Here is a 14,880-nt window from a genome sequence, read left to right on the forward strand (position 1 = left end):
TTAAAAATTAATAAAATTTCCTTCTTTATTATTAATAAAATTAATATTTATTTATTTCGTAGATATATGTAATATTATTAATAAATTATTAATATTTATATTAAAATTTTTTTATATATTTATTATATATATTTTTTTATAATTTTTTTATAAATTAAACTTAAATACTTAATTTAATTATTATAATTTTATTTTAAAATTTTAATAATTTATAAATTTTAATAGATTTTTTATTTTTTTTAATATTAATTTTATTTTATAATTTAAAATTAAAATTTATCTAATTTATTAATAATTCAATTTATATTATAGTATATTTAATTATTTTTTAATTTATAAATTATACTAAAATTTTAAAAAAATTATAAAAGTTTTTTTAATTTTTAATACTGTTACGGCCCAGCCATATTGACTAACTGGATTAGAAAATAGGGCTTGGTGCGATAAATATGTTTCTGTTTTTTGCTTTTGTTTTGTTTATAGAATTATTTTTTGTATAATTTTTTGGATTTTTCTGTTTGAGAGAATATGTTTTTTATTTTGTATTTATGTATTTTGTGTTGTTTGAGAATAATATATGTTTATTTTCTTGGAATAGTTGGAAATATTAACAACTGGATTATTTGGTTATATATGCATGGTTTGATGCCAAGGTTTGGACATTAGTGGCCGGGATGGTCGCAAGTGCTCATGATTTTATGAGTGTTTATGACCTTGATATCACTTATGACTAATTGTTTGTTGTATTTTGAAGTTTTATAGAGAACTTTCTTATGTATATATAGACCTTTGAATGATGATAGTTTTTGGGTTTATTTTTAGACTTTATCGGTTAATTTATCAACTTAGTTTACAATTTATTTGAATAGTATTTAGTTTTATAGCTAATTATTGTGTTATATTTTCTATTTATATAACTTTATATTTTCATTCTGAATACTATACTATCCTCTGAGAGATCTGAATATATAGAGTTGAGAAACACAGCAGAGTGTTAAGCTATTTTAGGAAACTTTGTTAAGGAATTTTGGGATAGGTGTAACACTTTAACTGATCCAATTTTTGGAAGGAAGTAGTGTATGTTGGGAAGTTATGGTCTATTAGATATAGATATAAGTAGTGAAAATCAAAAAAATTTCTATGATTTTTTTGAAACTTTAGTATAACTTGCAAATCAAAGAGTAGTTAAATACGCTGTAGCACAAACCAAATTACTAGTAAGTCAAGTAAGCCTTAATCTTGAACTACAAAGTAAAACTGATATCAGAGAAGATGAAGAGTCTATTAAAGTTTATAAACCACTAGAATCCCAAAACAAAATTATAACAATTAAATTAAGCATTCAAATATAATTTGTGAAAAGACCACAAAAAAACATGTGCAACAAATATATAAGAAAATTCAGTACAGATATTAATAATTTGTTAGTAATATTAAACATGTCTACTGAACAAATAAACATCAATCCTACCAACAGTAAAAAAGGAAATTTTATCAATCTTTAACCAAAAAACTCCCTTTCTTCTAAAATTCTCGAAGAATTACAAATATAATTGGAATTCTTGTAAAAAAAATACAACTAAGATATTGAGGAAGTTATTACCAAAATTTCCATCATAGATTTGGAAGGAGTGAAGATAGAAAAAAAACGTAACAAACTCCAAAAACAACTTAACAGCATAAAATCATTATGAATTGGTGATTTAACTAAATTTAATGGAATGTTTGGAAAACTTGATCATTTTTTTCAATAGTTCAACATTTATTTTTAATTTTAAACCAAACAATTCCCTGATAATAAAACCAAAATTTTTTTTGTAGAAATATACCTCGAAAATACTATCTTATAAACTTACATCATTTATTAATAATATTGTTCCAAATTTATTGAGGAATAAGAAGAGTACGTTATCAAAGTTATAATTAACTACAATGTTTTTACCAAATTTCTTAAACAACAGTGTAAAGAAGATGATAAAGTCTCTCATATATGACAAAGTATTATTTTTCTCAAGTAAATTAATTTTGTTTAAAACTATTTTTAAGAATTCAACAAACTTGTAGTTTTAATTAAATAAAATAATGGTAATCTTTACTACTGAACAAAAAAAAGACTTAAGACTAAACTCCAACAATATATTTACATTCAGAAAAAAAAACAAAAAAATAAAAACCTCTTTGATATGATTTGTATGGAAATGTAATAATATGTTATTGAAATTGATGATATTAATTTTAAAATCTGTATTAACTAATTTTTTTATAATAATAAAAAGAAGAATAATAATAATTTTAATAATTTTGGAGGTAAGAAAAATAAGAAGGATAATAATGGATAATGGAAATGTGGTAAGGATGGAAGAATACACCTTAATCAAATTTTTGGGCTTGTATTTATGGATTTTAATAATATATGATAATAATATTTGTATAATAAATCTAAAAAGGGTTTAAAATTTAATATGCTGCTATGTTGGAATTATAATAAAATTGGATACTTTAGGGATAATTACCCAAAAAACCAACGGAATACCATATATTAATATAAATAGTTTTATAATACTAATTAAAATTTTAAGATTTTAACAAAGGATTAAAAGAAATTTGTCGAATTTAAGATGATATTTTAAAAGAAAAACTTTATTGAAGATATTTAATAATGAATCTTCGAAATTGTTTATGAAAATTTTTTATAAGTTTTTATCTTTGATATCTAAATGAATATTTTTGAGTCAATGATTTAAAACAATAATGATGAAAAAATTGTTATTTAATTTTTAGATATTAATTATTTTTTTATTAAAGAATAATATTATTGGTTATGGTAAAATCTTTTATTAGGAAGGTATTTTTAATATTAACAAAAGCTTAATGGAGAATTTTATCAATATTATTTATAGAATGGGGAATATAAGTATCAATTTGTTAAGAGTGATTTTAAACTTCGAAATTTAATAGTTTATTTAAAAACTACATAATAATAACTTTTTATTGAATAATTTTTGTTAATTATTAATCTCTCCAAAATATATAAACAACACCCCATACCACCTTTGTTTTCCAACTAGGATAATGATATATATTTTCCCTCATCACCTTTATTAAAAGATTTTTTTTTCTTTATCTCAAATAACCAAAATAAAATGATTTTACGAGTTAGAGTATCAATTTCTGTGTAGTGGTTGTAAGTAGGTTGGACTTTAAATAGGAGCATGTTTTCCTAAAAAAGGTACCAGCTCTTTTCTATCCATATCACAAACAAAGTTCCTTCTTAACACATATACACTTTCCCACACACACATTCCTCTCTCACACACACCCTTCTCTAACACACACACACATTCTTCCCCCATACACATTCCCACACATATTCTCACAAACACACAAACACACAAACACACATATTCTCACAAACACGCAAACACACACATACATTCCCCCACAAACACACATATTCTCACAAACACACATATTCTCACAAACACACATATTCTCACAAACACACAAACACACATACATCTTTTTTTCCCCATCCCTTAACCTTAACTCCACACCTCTCTCTTCTCCTGTCCTTCTATCTCTCTCAATATCAATATATACTCTATGGATTATTTTAATAGCGAAGATAGCCTCACGGATGATATGCTCTCAGACATCGAAGATGACTTTCAAGTTTCCCTTCGAAATGATGTCGATATATGTCGGAAAATCCGTGAGGTTGAAACAGGCGATACTATCAAACATGCTCTGAAAGGAAAATCCAAAAAGATTGCTGATTACGTTTGGAAGCAATGGTGCCAGTCCGTCATCTCATGCTAAAACCTCGGCCGAATTTCCGTTGTTAAGCCACTAACAGAACTCTATGTAGATACTCTAAAGGGATGGAGAAAGCCGACCCGCTCCAACATCTCAAAGAAATGGACAAAATAGAAGAGAGGTGTTTTCTGCGCTGGCGTCTCGAAACTGGGAGGATGACGAAGCTATCATCGGTCCTCGTTTCAAGCCGACATCTTAGAATGATGTATAAGCATCAACTCGGCGAGCGTCTCCACATTCCCGGCATCGACGATGTTAAAGAGGTATTCTATCACCCTTCTCATTGATCCAGCTTCTGAATTCTATAGTCATCTAACCACCGCTTCTTAGTTTATCCGGGTGGAGATGAAAAATTTACACGATCTCGAAGAAAGTACAGATGTGAAGGATGTCGCGAATGCCGATGATATGTTTTTGTTACTGTGCCATCATTGGAAACAGTCTGAAACGATTTTTCCGATCGAACGCTGCCGCATTCAGTTGTCTTTATACATCCTCCTAGCCTGTGCGACAGGCTCTCGACCGAGTTTATTTATTGACCGGGAAGATTGTCTCAAGTATAAAGATCTGATCCTCTCAAAGGTCCGAGATCCAAATCAGCCGACTGGGCAAAAGCTTCTCCTGATGCTAGACAATCGGTTACAAAAAGGACAGAAGAACGAAAGCGAACCGTAAGTTAAAGGCCCCGCTTACATAAAGGAACCTAACTAACTATCGTAGTATTGCATACGTACTTATGGAAGTGGACAGTCCGCTGGCCTTTGATATTGTTAGTCACGTCGTCGCGTTAGCCTTTGATGACGATGCTTTTGATAGCAAGCACATAAGGAAGCCCGAAGATTTGTTTGTCGATGAAATACCCAAGGATATGGATAGTCTTGAACTTAATTGGAAGGATTCTATTCGGGATACGCCTTTAATCAGAAGAGCAATCAGAACGCCAAGGGGCCCCGAGATATCGAGATCTCAAGCGGAGGTTTACGACACGATAAACACACAAGTTCGTAATCTAGGACAAGAAGTTGGATTTGTGAACTGGACGAAGTTGTACATCTTTCGCCGCGGCGCTGGTGAGGCAATGGATCGTACGTATCACAGGTTGATTTTTCAATTGGGCCTAAGCTGACAGATGAATAGAATCTATAGCACGAGTAGGAGAACGTATTATCTCAGACGCACGCCGGAACCGTGCTCTTGGCCACGGCAGCAGTGAGGTTTTCAATCAGTTTTATACGAGCCGATTCGCCCCGGATATTCAAAGCGCATTTCTCGGAAGGCCGTCGGACCAGCAGCTATATCAACTCGCTACTCATATGAGACTCAGAAGGAATCCGCGAGCTAAAATTGAAGTACAGAAGAAGATGGAGGGCTGGAAGTGCGAGGATGACGAATATCTCGAGTTAGATATTCGGTATCAGAATCTTCGCAGAAAATTGCTTGGTCGTCCGATCATCGGCTCTAAGTACAAGGCTAAACTGGAGGAATTGAAGCGAAAGAGGGACGCGATCAAAGTCAGGTGCAAAAAACAAGCGCACCGTGAGGCATGGAAATCCTTTTTTGCTCATAGTGGGACACTTGAAATTGAAAGACAGAGATGCGGGGTTGTGGAGAAGTCTAGCGATGGTTTACTAAATAGCGACTTTTCGAAGGAGCGCGAGATTTTGGCCAGATGTCTGTTCCAACAACCTCTCGAGACTGATACGGCGGGAGATCGGCGCAAAAAACGCCTCGAGTGTATTAGCGCGATGATATCACTATGTCGCCAACGAGATAACCTTCCAAAGGTTGCACGGCGCTCACGACGGCTATCAGACCTCGTCTCGCCGAAGCAGTATAGTTCAGGAGGTGAAAATTGCTGCATCGCCGGGGATATGGACTATAGTATGATATATGACGTGGACGAATTCGAACTAATCCTGGCATCAAGTCAGACGGCTATCTCTGAGAATCCTTCTACAACTTCCACGAGTGAAGAAAGCAGCAGAAAAGATATATCTAGTATTTCACCAGGAGAGAATACTAATATTAACTCTAATAGCTCTTTATCAACTGATATTGGACATCTAAACTGTCCATTTTGTTTCTACGATCCCGCCAATTCTTTTGTGAAGCGGACACATTCGCATAGGAACAAATTTAACCTTTGGCGGCATTGTAATGAGATCCATTTGCGACATGCCAGCGAGGCGTACAGTTGCCCGTTTCCTGGATGCAGTTTTCAGGTCGCGGTTAGCATGAGGACTGAGTTTGAGTACCATTTGGACTCGATTCACAAGCTTCATGTCTCCCGTCGTCGTCACTGCAAAAATACAACAGCTGACAACACTCAGGACTGAGAAATCATTGGTCATGGGCTCTTCCATCCACATTCTCGGCACACCGTTGGTCCAAGGGAGCTTTCTAGCGTACTGTTGCGTCATATCGTAACTATATTATCCGGCATATTATCCGCTGTATTACCCGGTATATTATCCGGCATATTATCCAGCGTATTATCAAGTATATTATCAAGTATATTATCGAGTATATTATCGAGTATATTATCGAGTATATTATCGAGTATATTATCCAACGTATTATCCGCCATAATATCCATCATTTTAATCATTATGCCACCCGTAATTCAATCTGCCATCCTTAAACGTCTATATCACAAATGAACATTTACTACTAGTATAGTATCACATATTAATCATTTTTTATTATGATCGTGTATTATCTATTGTATCGTGCGTCGACCAGTCGAAAATGAAATAGTAATTGAGACTATCTTCTCCTTAGCATTCGATGAAGCGCCTAAATAGGTTAGAGACAGTTTAGTAGCTTTATATTCAAATCAAGATTAAAAATTTAAAAGAGCCACCATCTCTGCAGGTTTCTGACAATACGGAGGATCAGAAGCACGTCCAGTTCTGACGAAGAAATGGAGTCGTTTATTGAAAAACTACCTTATGATATCCTTTTCATGTTCTCGAAGCTCCTCGATATTTCACCCCAGGCTGGGTTGATCGCCTTCCCGTTCAACCGCTTTGCACTTGCGCGTTGTTCCAGATATTTATACACCATGTTATGGGGACCATATGCAGATGGTGGGATTGAGATTTATCTGCGGAGCCAGGGCACATTGTTCCCCTCGAGTGGTGGGACTCCGGAGCCTCGATGGCCTGATGGAATCAGAGGCCAACATGCCCGACTCAGGCATCTCCAAAACCAGTCTCAGGTTACCCTGCCACCATCAAATACAGAAAAAGGACACAACTACTTTGCAGTTGATTTGTTAGATCAAGACAGCGATGTTATTATAATGCACTATTTGACTCCGTCAAGGTGGGTCTTGCTAGTCCAAGAGCAGACAGGAGTATGCTGGATCGCTTGGGGAACCTGGATGATCGGAACAAACAGGTCGGAGATATACGAAGCGGGGGATTGGCTACACAACTGCAAATGTGAAACCAGGTGCCTTGTCTCGGAGCCACAAAACGGAGATCCTTGGACTAAGTGGTCTGAAACCTTCGATCGTACATCGCTAATGGATTATCAGAGCTGTGGGGAACTTAAGCTGTAAGCCACTCAATGCACAAACCGTCGATAAGGAAACGCTAGAACTAACAAACGACCAATAGATGGGAAGCATCTTGTATTTTCATCCGTATCTGCGCTTTCTATAGTCGCAGAGAGGCTTATTGCGTACGCGGTCGAACCCATGGGCACTTCCGACATCGAATGACAGAACGGCGCATCCAAATCCCGAGAGATTTATCCTACTCCATTTCTGAGTTACCGGCAATGTATCCAATGCTCGAACAGAACATCATTAGGTCCGACGAAGCCAGGGTGAGGTGTTTCATAACGAAGGAAGAACGTTGTCGCGGCAAAATAATAGCCGTGGGAGAAAAGGGCTGTTGCCGTGGCTGTAGGCTGGAGTCCAACACACGAGATGAGGAAGAGAGTGCATCTTCCGGGCTAGCTCTCCAACGAAAATTCGTACTAAGACGTCTTCGATATGAAAGGGCACTATGGTAGCTGTGTTTATGGGGAATATACATGTATCTATCCTAACAAAATGAAGCGGTTATATGCGGCCAAAAATGAAGTGTAAATGAGAATTTTGTTTTTCGTGACAACAAGTGGCACCTCCCGCCCGTGGTACACAGGAGTTGGCGACAACTCTGATGACTCAGCATGAAATCGCAGCATGAAAAACTTGTGTTCACACACACACACACACACACACACACACTCAAGTCTGACAACGGGCAACTAGCTAAAGATGACCGCGTCAAAAAAACTTGCAAAAGAAGTATCAGCACCTACAACTAACCCAAATCGGGATGTGAGATGCCGTGAGGCGAGAAGGCTTATAGCTGAATATATTTGTAAGTTGTGGTTTTAGTCGCTTTGAAGTTACGGTGGGATCAAATACAAGGCTAATGAGTAGAAAAAGGGGAAAAGGTTCAGCGAAGGGTCGACCCGCTGACTATAACTTCATCGCAACCGCGCAGAGGACCATGGCAGGTTGTAACTAACGGCGAAGACTGGCCTCGCATAACCCTGAAGACGATCACCATCAAAGACTTTGATCTTATCCGGCAAAAACTCGCGGAAAACAAGATTGACATTATTTTCGACGAAACCGGAGCCGAAACCACAGCTCCTGAGCCGGCTGGCGCCATGAGCCAAGAAATGGCTACGCTGCCCCAACAGATACCACCTCATGATGTTGTATCGGGGCTGGCAGTACATCACGAATCTACTCCGGAACCGACGGCGTCTCACGAACCGGCAAACCCCGCTGAACTTGACGACGCCATCCCGGTGCTTGTATCGAAAAAGAATATTCTTCGACTGGATCTATTTCAGGACCTTACTTCAGAGAATAAGCGACTTAAAGAAGAACTAGCCGCCTCACAAAAAGAAATTGTGTTGCTCCGGAACGAACTTGATCAGTATAGAGGGACTCCCTCGGTAACAATGGATAGGCCAAGAAACGATGGGGGCTTGAACATAACCCCACCCGATGTCCTGGACAGGGTCGCTTTCTTGGAGAATATTCTGAGGAGGAGGCCCGATCTGTTTCCAAATTTATATGATGGAGCGTAAGATTGTATTGATTTCGTGGCGGATTCCGATCAGAACCTTTCGAGGAAAATTGGTGCCGAGGCACCAACTAGGTGGATCGTTATGACTGATTTGAAGGGTTCGCATTTGTTCATCAAATACGATGAGGCCATTATCCTCTGTAAATAGGTCCCTAATAATGGTCCAAAGGTTGTCCTGTCGCGCAGAACCGTAAAATTGAAAACCGGCACCCTGCCAATAATATATAGATATTTCTCCGTACCCAGTGTCGCCCAGGGCTTGATAGTCGTCAATTATCTGATCTGCTAATTCGATTTCGGATGCCGACGCCGTATGCTCCCCTCTTACAAAATTTCCTTCCGTACTAGCCACCACATGCCTTCCTTCTAAATTATCTTCCTCCGTGTTCCGGACTCCAGCCATGCAAGTGCTATCCGACCAACTCCTTGCATAAGCAGACAGTACATGATTGGAGCTATATATCGATTCTGGCCGGTTGATGTTTAAACCACGATCTGAGAAAAAATAACAAAAAAAGTGTTTTTTGACTTCAAGAGAAGTCAAAACATCCCCGTGCGACGACAAGAAAAAGTCTGGATCGAAAGTGTAGCGACTATCATACAAATGCGCGAGTTCATATGGCCTCCCGCATCTCCTCTCAATACTTTCATCACAAACTTTCCGGACGTGCCCGGTAGCGGAAACTGGGGTATACTTGTGTAACAAGCTGATGATAGAGTTTTCTAGCTGGCTCATACTATCTGTAGCGTCTTGCGGCCAGACCTTGTGCAAAAGTTCTTGGACGCACTGGTGGAGAGGGTCCTGCTGTTCTGTTTGCAATATTATAGAGTTCTGGAATCCGAGCTTGGCGGCTAGCCTCTTGAGTTGATATACAACAATTATGTTGCTCGGTTTAGGGATAGGCTTCGGACGACCATTTTCCTTTCGAGGTTCGATACCTGATAAATCAGGGAAGTGCCGCATATTAAAAAGCCATAGTTGCTGATAAGCGTAAAGGAACCTGCTTCGGTTCGACGGTAGGTCTGTGGCAAGGACTTGATTTTGATCAACTTGGAGGAGAGCTGGCCCTTGGTCAGGTATGAAAGCAAGTTCCAATGCTTTGCGGATGGTGAGGCCCTTTTTCGGTTGGACTAGCAGCCGCATACCTCTAACGCAGGCGTCAAGATATTTTGTATCTTCGAAAAGGGTTCTCAGTGAAGGCAATATTCCACAGAATTTTAGTAGACCCGTTTTGATTGCCCTTCTTATTGCGATGTCTTTAATCATGTAAAAGAGTTCGCCATTGTCCATTGCCCTTTGTACATACGAGTTGTCCTCGGCGACAATACCAGGGGCTCGGAGTTCTAGACTTTGAACAGACTCGGAATCTAGAGCAGCGATCGATGTCGGACTATGATTAAGCAGGCCCTCCCAGACGGTGCGTATTTTCCCAATATATTCTACAATTTCTTCATCACAATTCAACCTTAAGATACGCTGTAAGACTCCGAATTGGAGGCCTGCCCAAAGCCCCGGTAATGATAGTACGGAATCGAAGGCCTGACAAAGTGATTGTCGGCTTATCAGGGCCTTAACATCTCTACGCTTGGACTTGGATAATCGGGCCCACCAACGGTCCTCTTCTTTCTTATCACCGCCAATCATTTGTAACCTAAGGTTTCGGTATATCTCTCCATCTGAGATATTTAAAGCGTTTGAGTATTCGTTTTGGAAATGTTTGCGTAGTTTAACACCAAATGAATGTGGATCTGTTCAAAAGGTGAGCGACGCCAAATTTCAGTGCTCTTTGATGTCAAACTTACGACTTCGGTAGAGATCTACTACCCACCATTGTTCCGTTGCAGGAAAGAATTCTTGCGCTGCGAGAATGCGGTGGTGTCCGTAGATGCAATCAATAGATCTAGACGGAAACTCAATCAATGGTATCTCGTGCGACTCCCTACATCGCAGCACGACATCATTAGAAAGCTCTGACTCGTATGGGGCGAATGCAGAGATTTTATTGGCGGGATCTTCTCGATGGCAGCCCTCCAGACGGTAAATACCGAGAAGCCGTTTAACATTTCGTTTATCTATGGAACGATGACCATTGTCGGGAGGTTGGAAGTTCAATGCGGCAAATCGAACTTTGACTGTTACGATAAAAAGATGTTTGATGTATGAATATTGGTTCTCCATACCAGAGAAGAAGAAGAAGAAGAAAGGGAGCTGGTAGCTTGATCATGATCGAAATGGTAAACCAAGAGCAGTATACTATGTAGGTGATGAAGTACCGGTACTTCGAGGTCGGGCCCTATATTGGGGGGTATCCACTTACGGTGGAGGCACATTTACGTCAGCTAGTCATATATAAGGGATTGATGTCAGGGCAGCACTTACTGGAATATCACCAATGACTTCTTGCCGCCATTCTACTCTATTTGATCTTATTCTTAGTGACTCAGGTGGCAATCTCTGCTTGACAGACAGGCTCGAGTGTTTAGGGAAGCGGCTGAAGGATACTTCATCGCAGAGCCCCTGTCTCTCATTGTGGCTGACATCACACATAGAGAAGTCTCATCCGCTCAGGCGCCTACTGCCACCAGGTGATCAGAGTGGGGCACAGGTTCATTTAGCCCCGGGCTATGAAAACCACAAGTCCCCCCTATTAGTTCTAGAGTTCAATGATAAAAAAGTCGGCGTACAGAAGACTGCTGGGCATCGATGCCACCGACTTAGATTCCAGAATATTTCTTGGCGCACATCTGTAACATCCGAGCCGGAAAGGACAGTTTTAGAGGCCTTTCTACGGAGTATTCTTATTCCGTTCACTGACATAGTGTGTATATATGGCCCTGACTTTGGTGGATGGCGGGGAGTCGAGCCTCTAGTCTCTAAACTTTATGATCCGAGCACACCCGTTCCACTACCCAGCATTTTGGTTTTTTACAACGAGAATGACGATCCTAATGATTATCCTTCTGATCTAACATCTACGGTACCAAGCGTTCGCACCGTAGCCCTTCAGAGTAGAAGAGCGAGCCCCAAAAGGCTTTGGTCACTTATACACGAAGAATGCCTCGCATTCCAACAGCTTAGAGATATCGAGCGGAGAAAATTCAACTTCCAACACTGGTCATTCTTGATTGAAGACTCTTGCTTGAATTTCGGACTTGCTCCAAAGCGAAATAATCTTGTCCACGCATCGCGTAGACACAGACCTGTATCATCCCTTCTCAAAGAAAACCTCGTCCAGCTTTGGGCTAGTGTTAAGAAAATAAACTTAGATATAACCGCGGCAATTGCCTTAACAGCTTCTTGCTATGTCCTTGATTCGCAACCACCCGGTATGCATGGTAAGAACAGGTATACTCCTACTCCATCTTGGGACTACCACCCACGCTAATATTCGTGAGTTTATAGCGTTCTCACCACAGGACATGTTCAGAGAGCTGTACCGAAAAGACTCACTAGACGCTCTTGAGAGCGTACAAAGGATGGATCATACAATAAATGCTAGCTCTACTTTGATGAAATTGGAAACCCAATACACATCCCAGCTAGTATCGGTTCAGAACGGAACTAGAAGTGCGATAGTAGCACACTCTATGACGCTGAAAAAAAACCGGCAACATTACCAAAAAATCCACAGTAATCTTGTCTGCTTCTTTTGTTTAATGCGGCCACCAGAAGTTCGATTACCCTGCAAACATTCTCTATGTGAGGTTTGTCTTCAACTCTTTGGCTCTCAGGGAAGCGAAGACTACACTTTCTGCCTAGAAGAATGTTTATTTGGGTGCTCTCGCGATGGAATGCCGATCACTGTCAGGATCAAGCCGCCGACTGCGGGTGTAAGAATACTTTCTATTGACGGCGGGGGTATTCGGGGAATTGTTCCCATCCAATATCTACGGGAACTTGAGATGAGATTAAACCTCAAATGTCACATCCAGGATCATTTTGATATTGCTATGGGGACAAGTTCCGGTAAGTTACTCGCTACGCATAAAAGTCACGTACGCTAAGTCTCAGTTTTAGGCGGTCTTATAATTCTTGGGCTTATGATAAATGCTTGGTCCGTATCGAAATGTGAAGTGGAGTTTGAGCGGTTATCCCGCTTGATTTTTCAGAACAAATCTGCGTGGAAGTGCCTCCCACTGATCTGGAAGCTTCATCGGTTTATCCACTCGTGGCTTGGCGAGAGCAAATACTCAAACAACGACATGGAATGTTTTCTAAAAGCAACATACGGCAAAAGTCAGGCTATGTTGGATTGGTCGTATGCAAACAAGATCGGCACCAAAGTTGGGATAACAGTAACATCGGTTCCGCGTAGCAGCGCATGCATTCTGTGCAACTATAGTGGCTTCACGAAGACCAGGGGATACGATAGGATAAGATCGGAACACGATGTACTAGTTTGGGAAGCGTAAGTATTTCTTATTGACGGTTTAAATTAATTCTAATATAGTATGCATAGTGGTCGATGCACTTCAGCAGCTCCGTGGTACTTTAAACCATATACGATTGGCGGAGTCGACACGTTGGAGGATGGGGGTATGTCAAGAAATAACCCGGCTGACATAGCAGAATGTGAGGCACGTAATATCTGGAGCTCTCCCGCGAACATCGATTTAGTGGTATCTTTGGGTACTGGGACTACTTCCCAGGGCGGTGATGTCTCATCTCTCTCAGTGTGGTCACAGAACTTCTTTACACGGCTCTACCGATCTCTCATGCATTCTTTAGATGGCCAAAAGATCTGGGATCAGTTCATGAGTAGAGTTCCTTCTGAGATATCGCACAAGTATCACCGCTTAAACCCCATTCTTAGAGATAAAGAACCTTCGCTCGATGACGCTAGAAAGATGGGGCCACTTAAGCAAGTGGCTATCCGTCAAGCGGCGAATGATGACACAATTGACCAGCTTTGCGCGCAAATAATCGCCTCGTCCTTCTTCTTTGAGCTATCTCAGCTACCAATATTCCAAAAAGGATCATACACCTGCTATGGACATCTTAAACTAAGATTTGGAACATCAAGGGGAACGGGCCTACAGATTTTGGAGGTTATACGGGCAAAGAAGTTTAGGATATTTTTAGGGAAGGATGCTGCCGAGGAAATTAACTTGGCCGAGCTGGTGAAATTTAGGGTTGAGAGTATTGATCATGGTTTCCTGATCAATATCGGGCCTTCGTGGTCAGGAGGCCATGCGATAAGTGGATTTCCTACCTCAATCGCGCACCTCATTGAGGCCCAGTGCCTTAGCCAGGTATTCGGAACCGCTACCCACCAGAGTCAAAAGCGCAAAAGCTACTTTCCCATTGCGCAAGCCAATAAAAAACGAAAACGCATGAGGGAGGCCAGCGCTACGATACCGTGATAGCTTTTCGTGTTTGCTATTTTACTTTATGCCCGCATATTCTTGGGATGTATCATAAAATCTCCTCGTAAACTAGACCCTAGAACCCACCTTCCATAATGAACAATTCAATACAGAGTCATCCCATAGATGATTATCGATAATACCACATTAAACTAGCTTCGAAGTTGGCGTCTGGATATTTACTCACCTCAAGCACGGCGCTAGGGCATTCGCATAGCAGCCGTCAATTGATTGGAAACTTAAAAAGTGATCAGAATGAAATATCAAAGAAAATCATCACTCCTAACCTCTTTTAGCGTCAGTTATATTTAACTCAGTATTATATTAAGCGAATTAGGTTATACACGTTTCATCCGTGATGCACGAGCTAGCTTATAGGCTAGCTTGCAGGCTGGTTCGTAGTTTAGCCCACGTGCTGGTTCACATGCTGGCTCACGACCAACAAGCTGGCTTACAGGCTGGTTCACAGGCTGGCTCACAGGCTGGCTCACAGGCTGGTTCACAGGCTGGCTCACAGGCTAATCCACAAGCTAATTCACAGATCAATCTACATTTTAATTCACTGGACTAGCCGGCTAACTGACACGCTGGTTCACAG

General features: G+C 39.9%; 5 protein-coding genes across 5 annotated transcripts; 4 read left to right on the forward strand and 1 right to left on the reverse strand.

Annotated features, from left to right (window-relative positions):
- Positions 1–3,603: 3,603 nt before the first annotated feature.
- Positions 3,604–5,883, forward strand: AOL_s00091g1 (uncharacterized protein; the record flags this gene model as incomplete). The annotated part of the gene is made up of 6 exons (XM_011125759.1): positions 3,604–3,800; positions 3,869–4,079; positions 4,147–4,487; positions 4,537–4,901; positions 4,963–5,697; positions 5,855–5,883. The coding sequence occupies 6 exons, from the start codon at positions 3,604–3,606 to the stop codon at positions 5,881–5,883; spliced, it is 1,878 nt and encodes a 625-aa protein (XP_011124061.1).
- An 856-nt stretch (positions 5,884–6,739) lies between these two features.
- AOL_s00091g2 (uncharacterized protein) lies at positions 6,740–7,381 on the forward strand (the record flags this gene model as incomplete). The annotated part of the gene is made up of 1 exon (XM_011125760.1): positions 6,740–7,381. The coding sequence occupies one exon, from the start codon at positions 6,740–6,742 to the stop codon at positions 7,379–7,381; it is 642 nt and encodes a 213-aa protein (XP_011124062.1).
- Positions 7,382–8,086: 705 nt separating this feature from the next.
- AOL_s00091g3 (uncharacterized protein) lies at positions 8,087–8,916 on the forward strand (the record flags this gene model as incomplete). Its single annotated transcript, XM_011125761.1, has 2 exons — positions 8,087–8,192; positions 8,261–8,916. The coding sequence occupies 2 exons, from the start codon at positions 8,087–8,089 to the stop codon at positions 8,914–8,916; spliced, it is 762 nt and encodes a 253-aa protein (XP_011124063.1).
- A 29-nt stretch (positions 8,917–8,945) lies between these two features.
- Positions 8,946–11,094, reverse strand: AOL_s00091g4 (uncharacterized protein; the record flags this gene model as incomplete). The annotated part of the gene is made up of 3 exons (XM_011125762.1): positions 8,946–9,090; positions 9,158–10,664; positions 10,719–11,094. 3 exons carry the CDS (start codon positions 11,092–11,094, stop codon positions 8,946–8,948), a joined length of 2,028 nt encoding a protein of 675 aa, XP_011124064.1.
- Positions 11,095–11,308: 214 nt separating this feature from the next.
- On the forward strand, positions 11,309–14,279 carry AOL_s00091g5 (uncharacterized protein; the record flags this gene model as incomplete). Its single annotated transcript, XM_011125763.1, has 4 exons — positions 11,309–12,251; positions 12,319–12,882; positions 12,934–13,324; positions 13,376–14,279. 4 exons carry the CDS (start codon positions 11,309–11,311, stop codon positions 14,277–14,279), a joined length of 2,802 nt encoding a protein of 933 aa, XP_011124065.1.
- Positions 14,280–14,880: the final 601 nt, after the last annotated feature.

This window comes from Orbilia oligospora (genome assembly GCF_000225545.1).
Source record: "Orbilia oligospora ATCC 24927 unplaced genomic scaffold scaffold00091, whole genome shotgun sequence".
NCBI classification, from domain to species: domain Eukaryota; kingdom Fungi; phylum Ascomycota; class Orbiliomycetes; order Orbiliales; family Orbiliaceae; genus Orbilia; species Orbilia oligospora.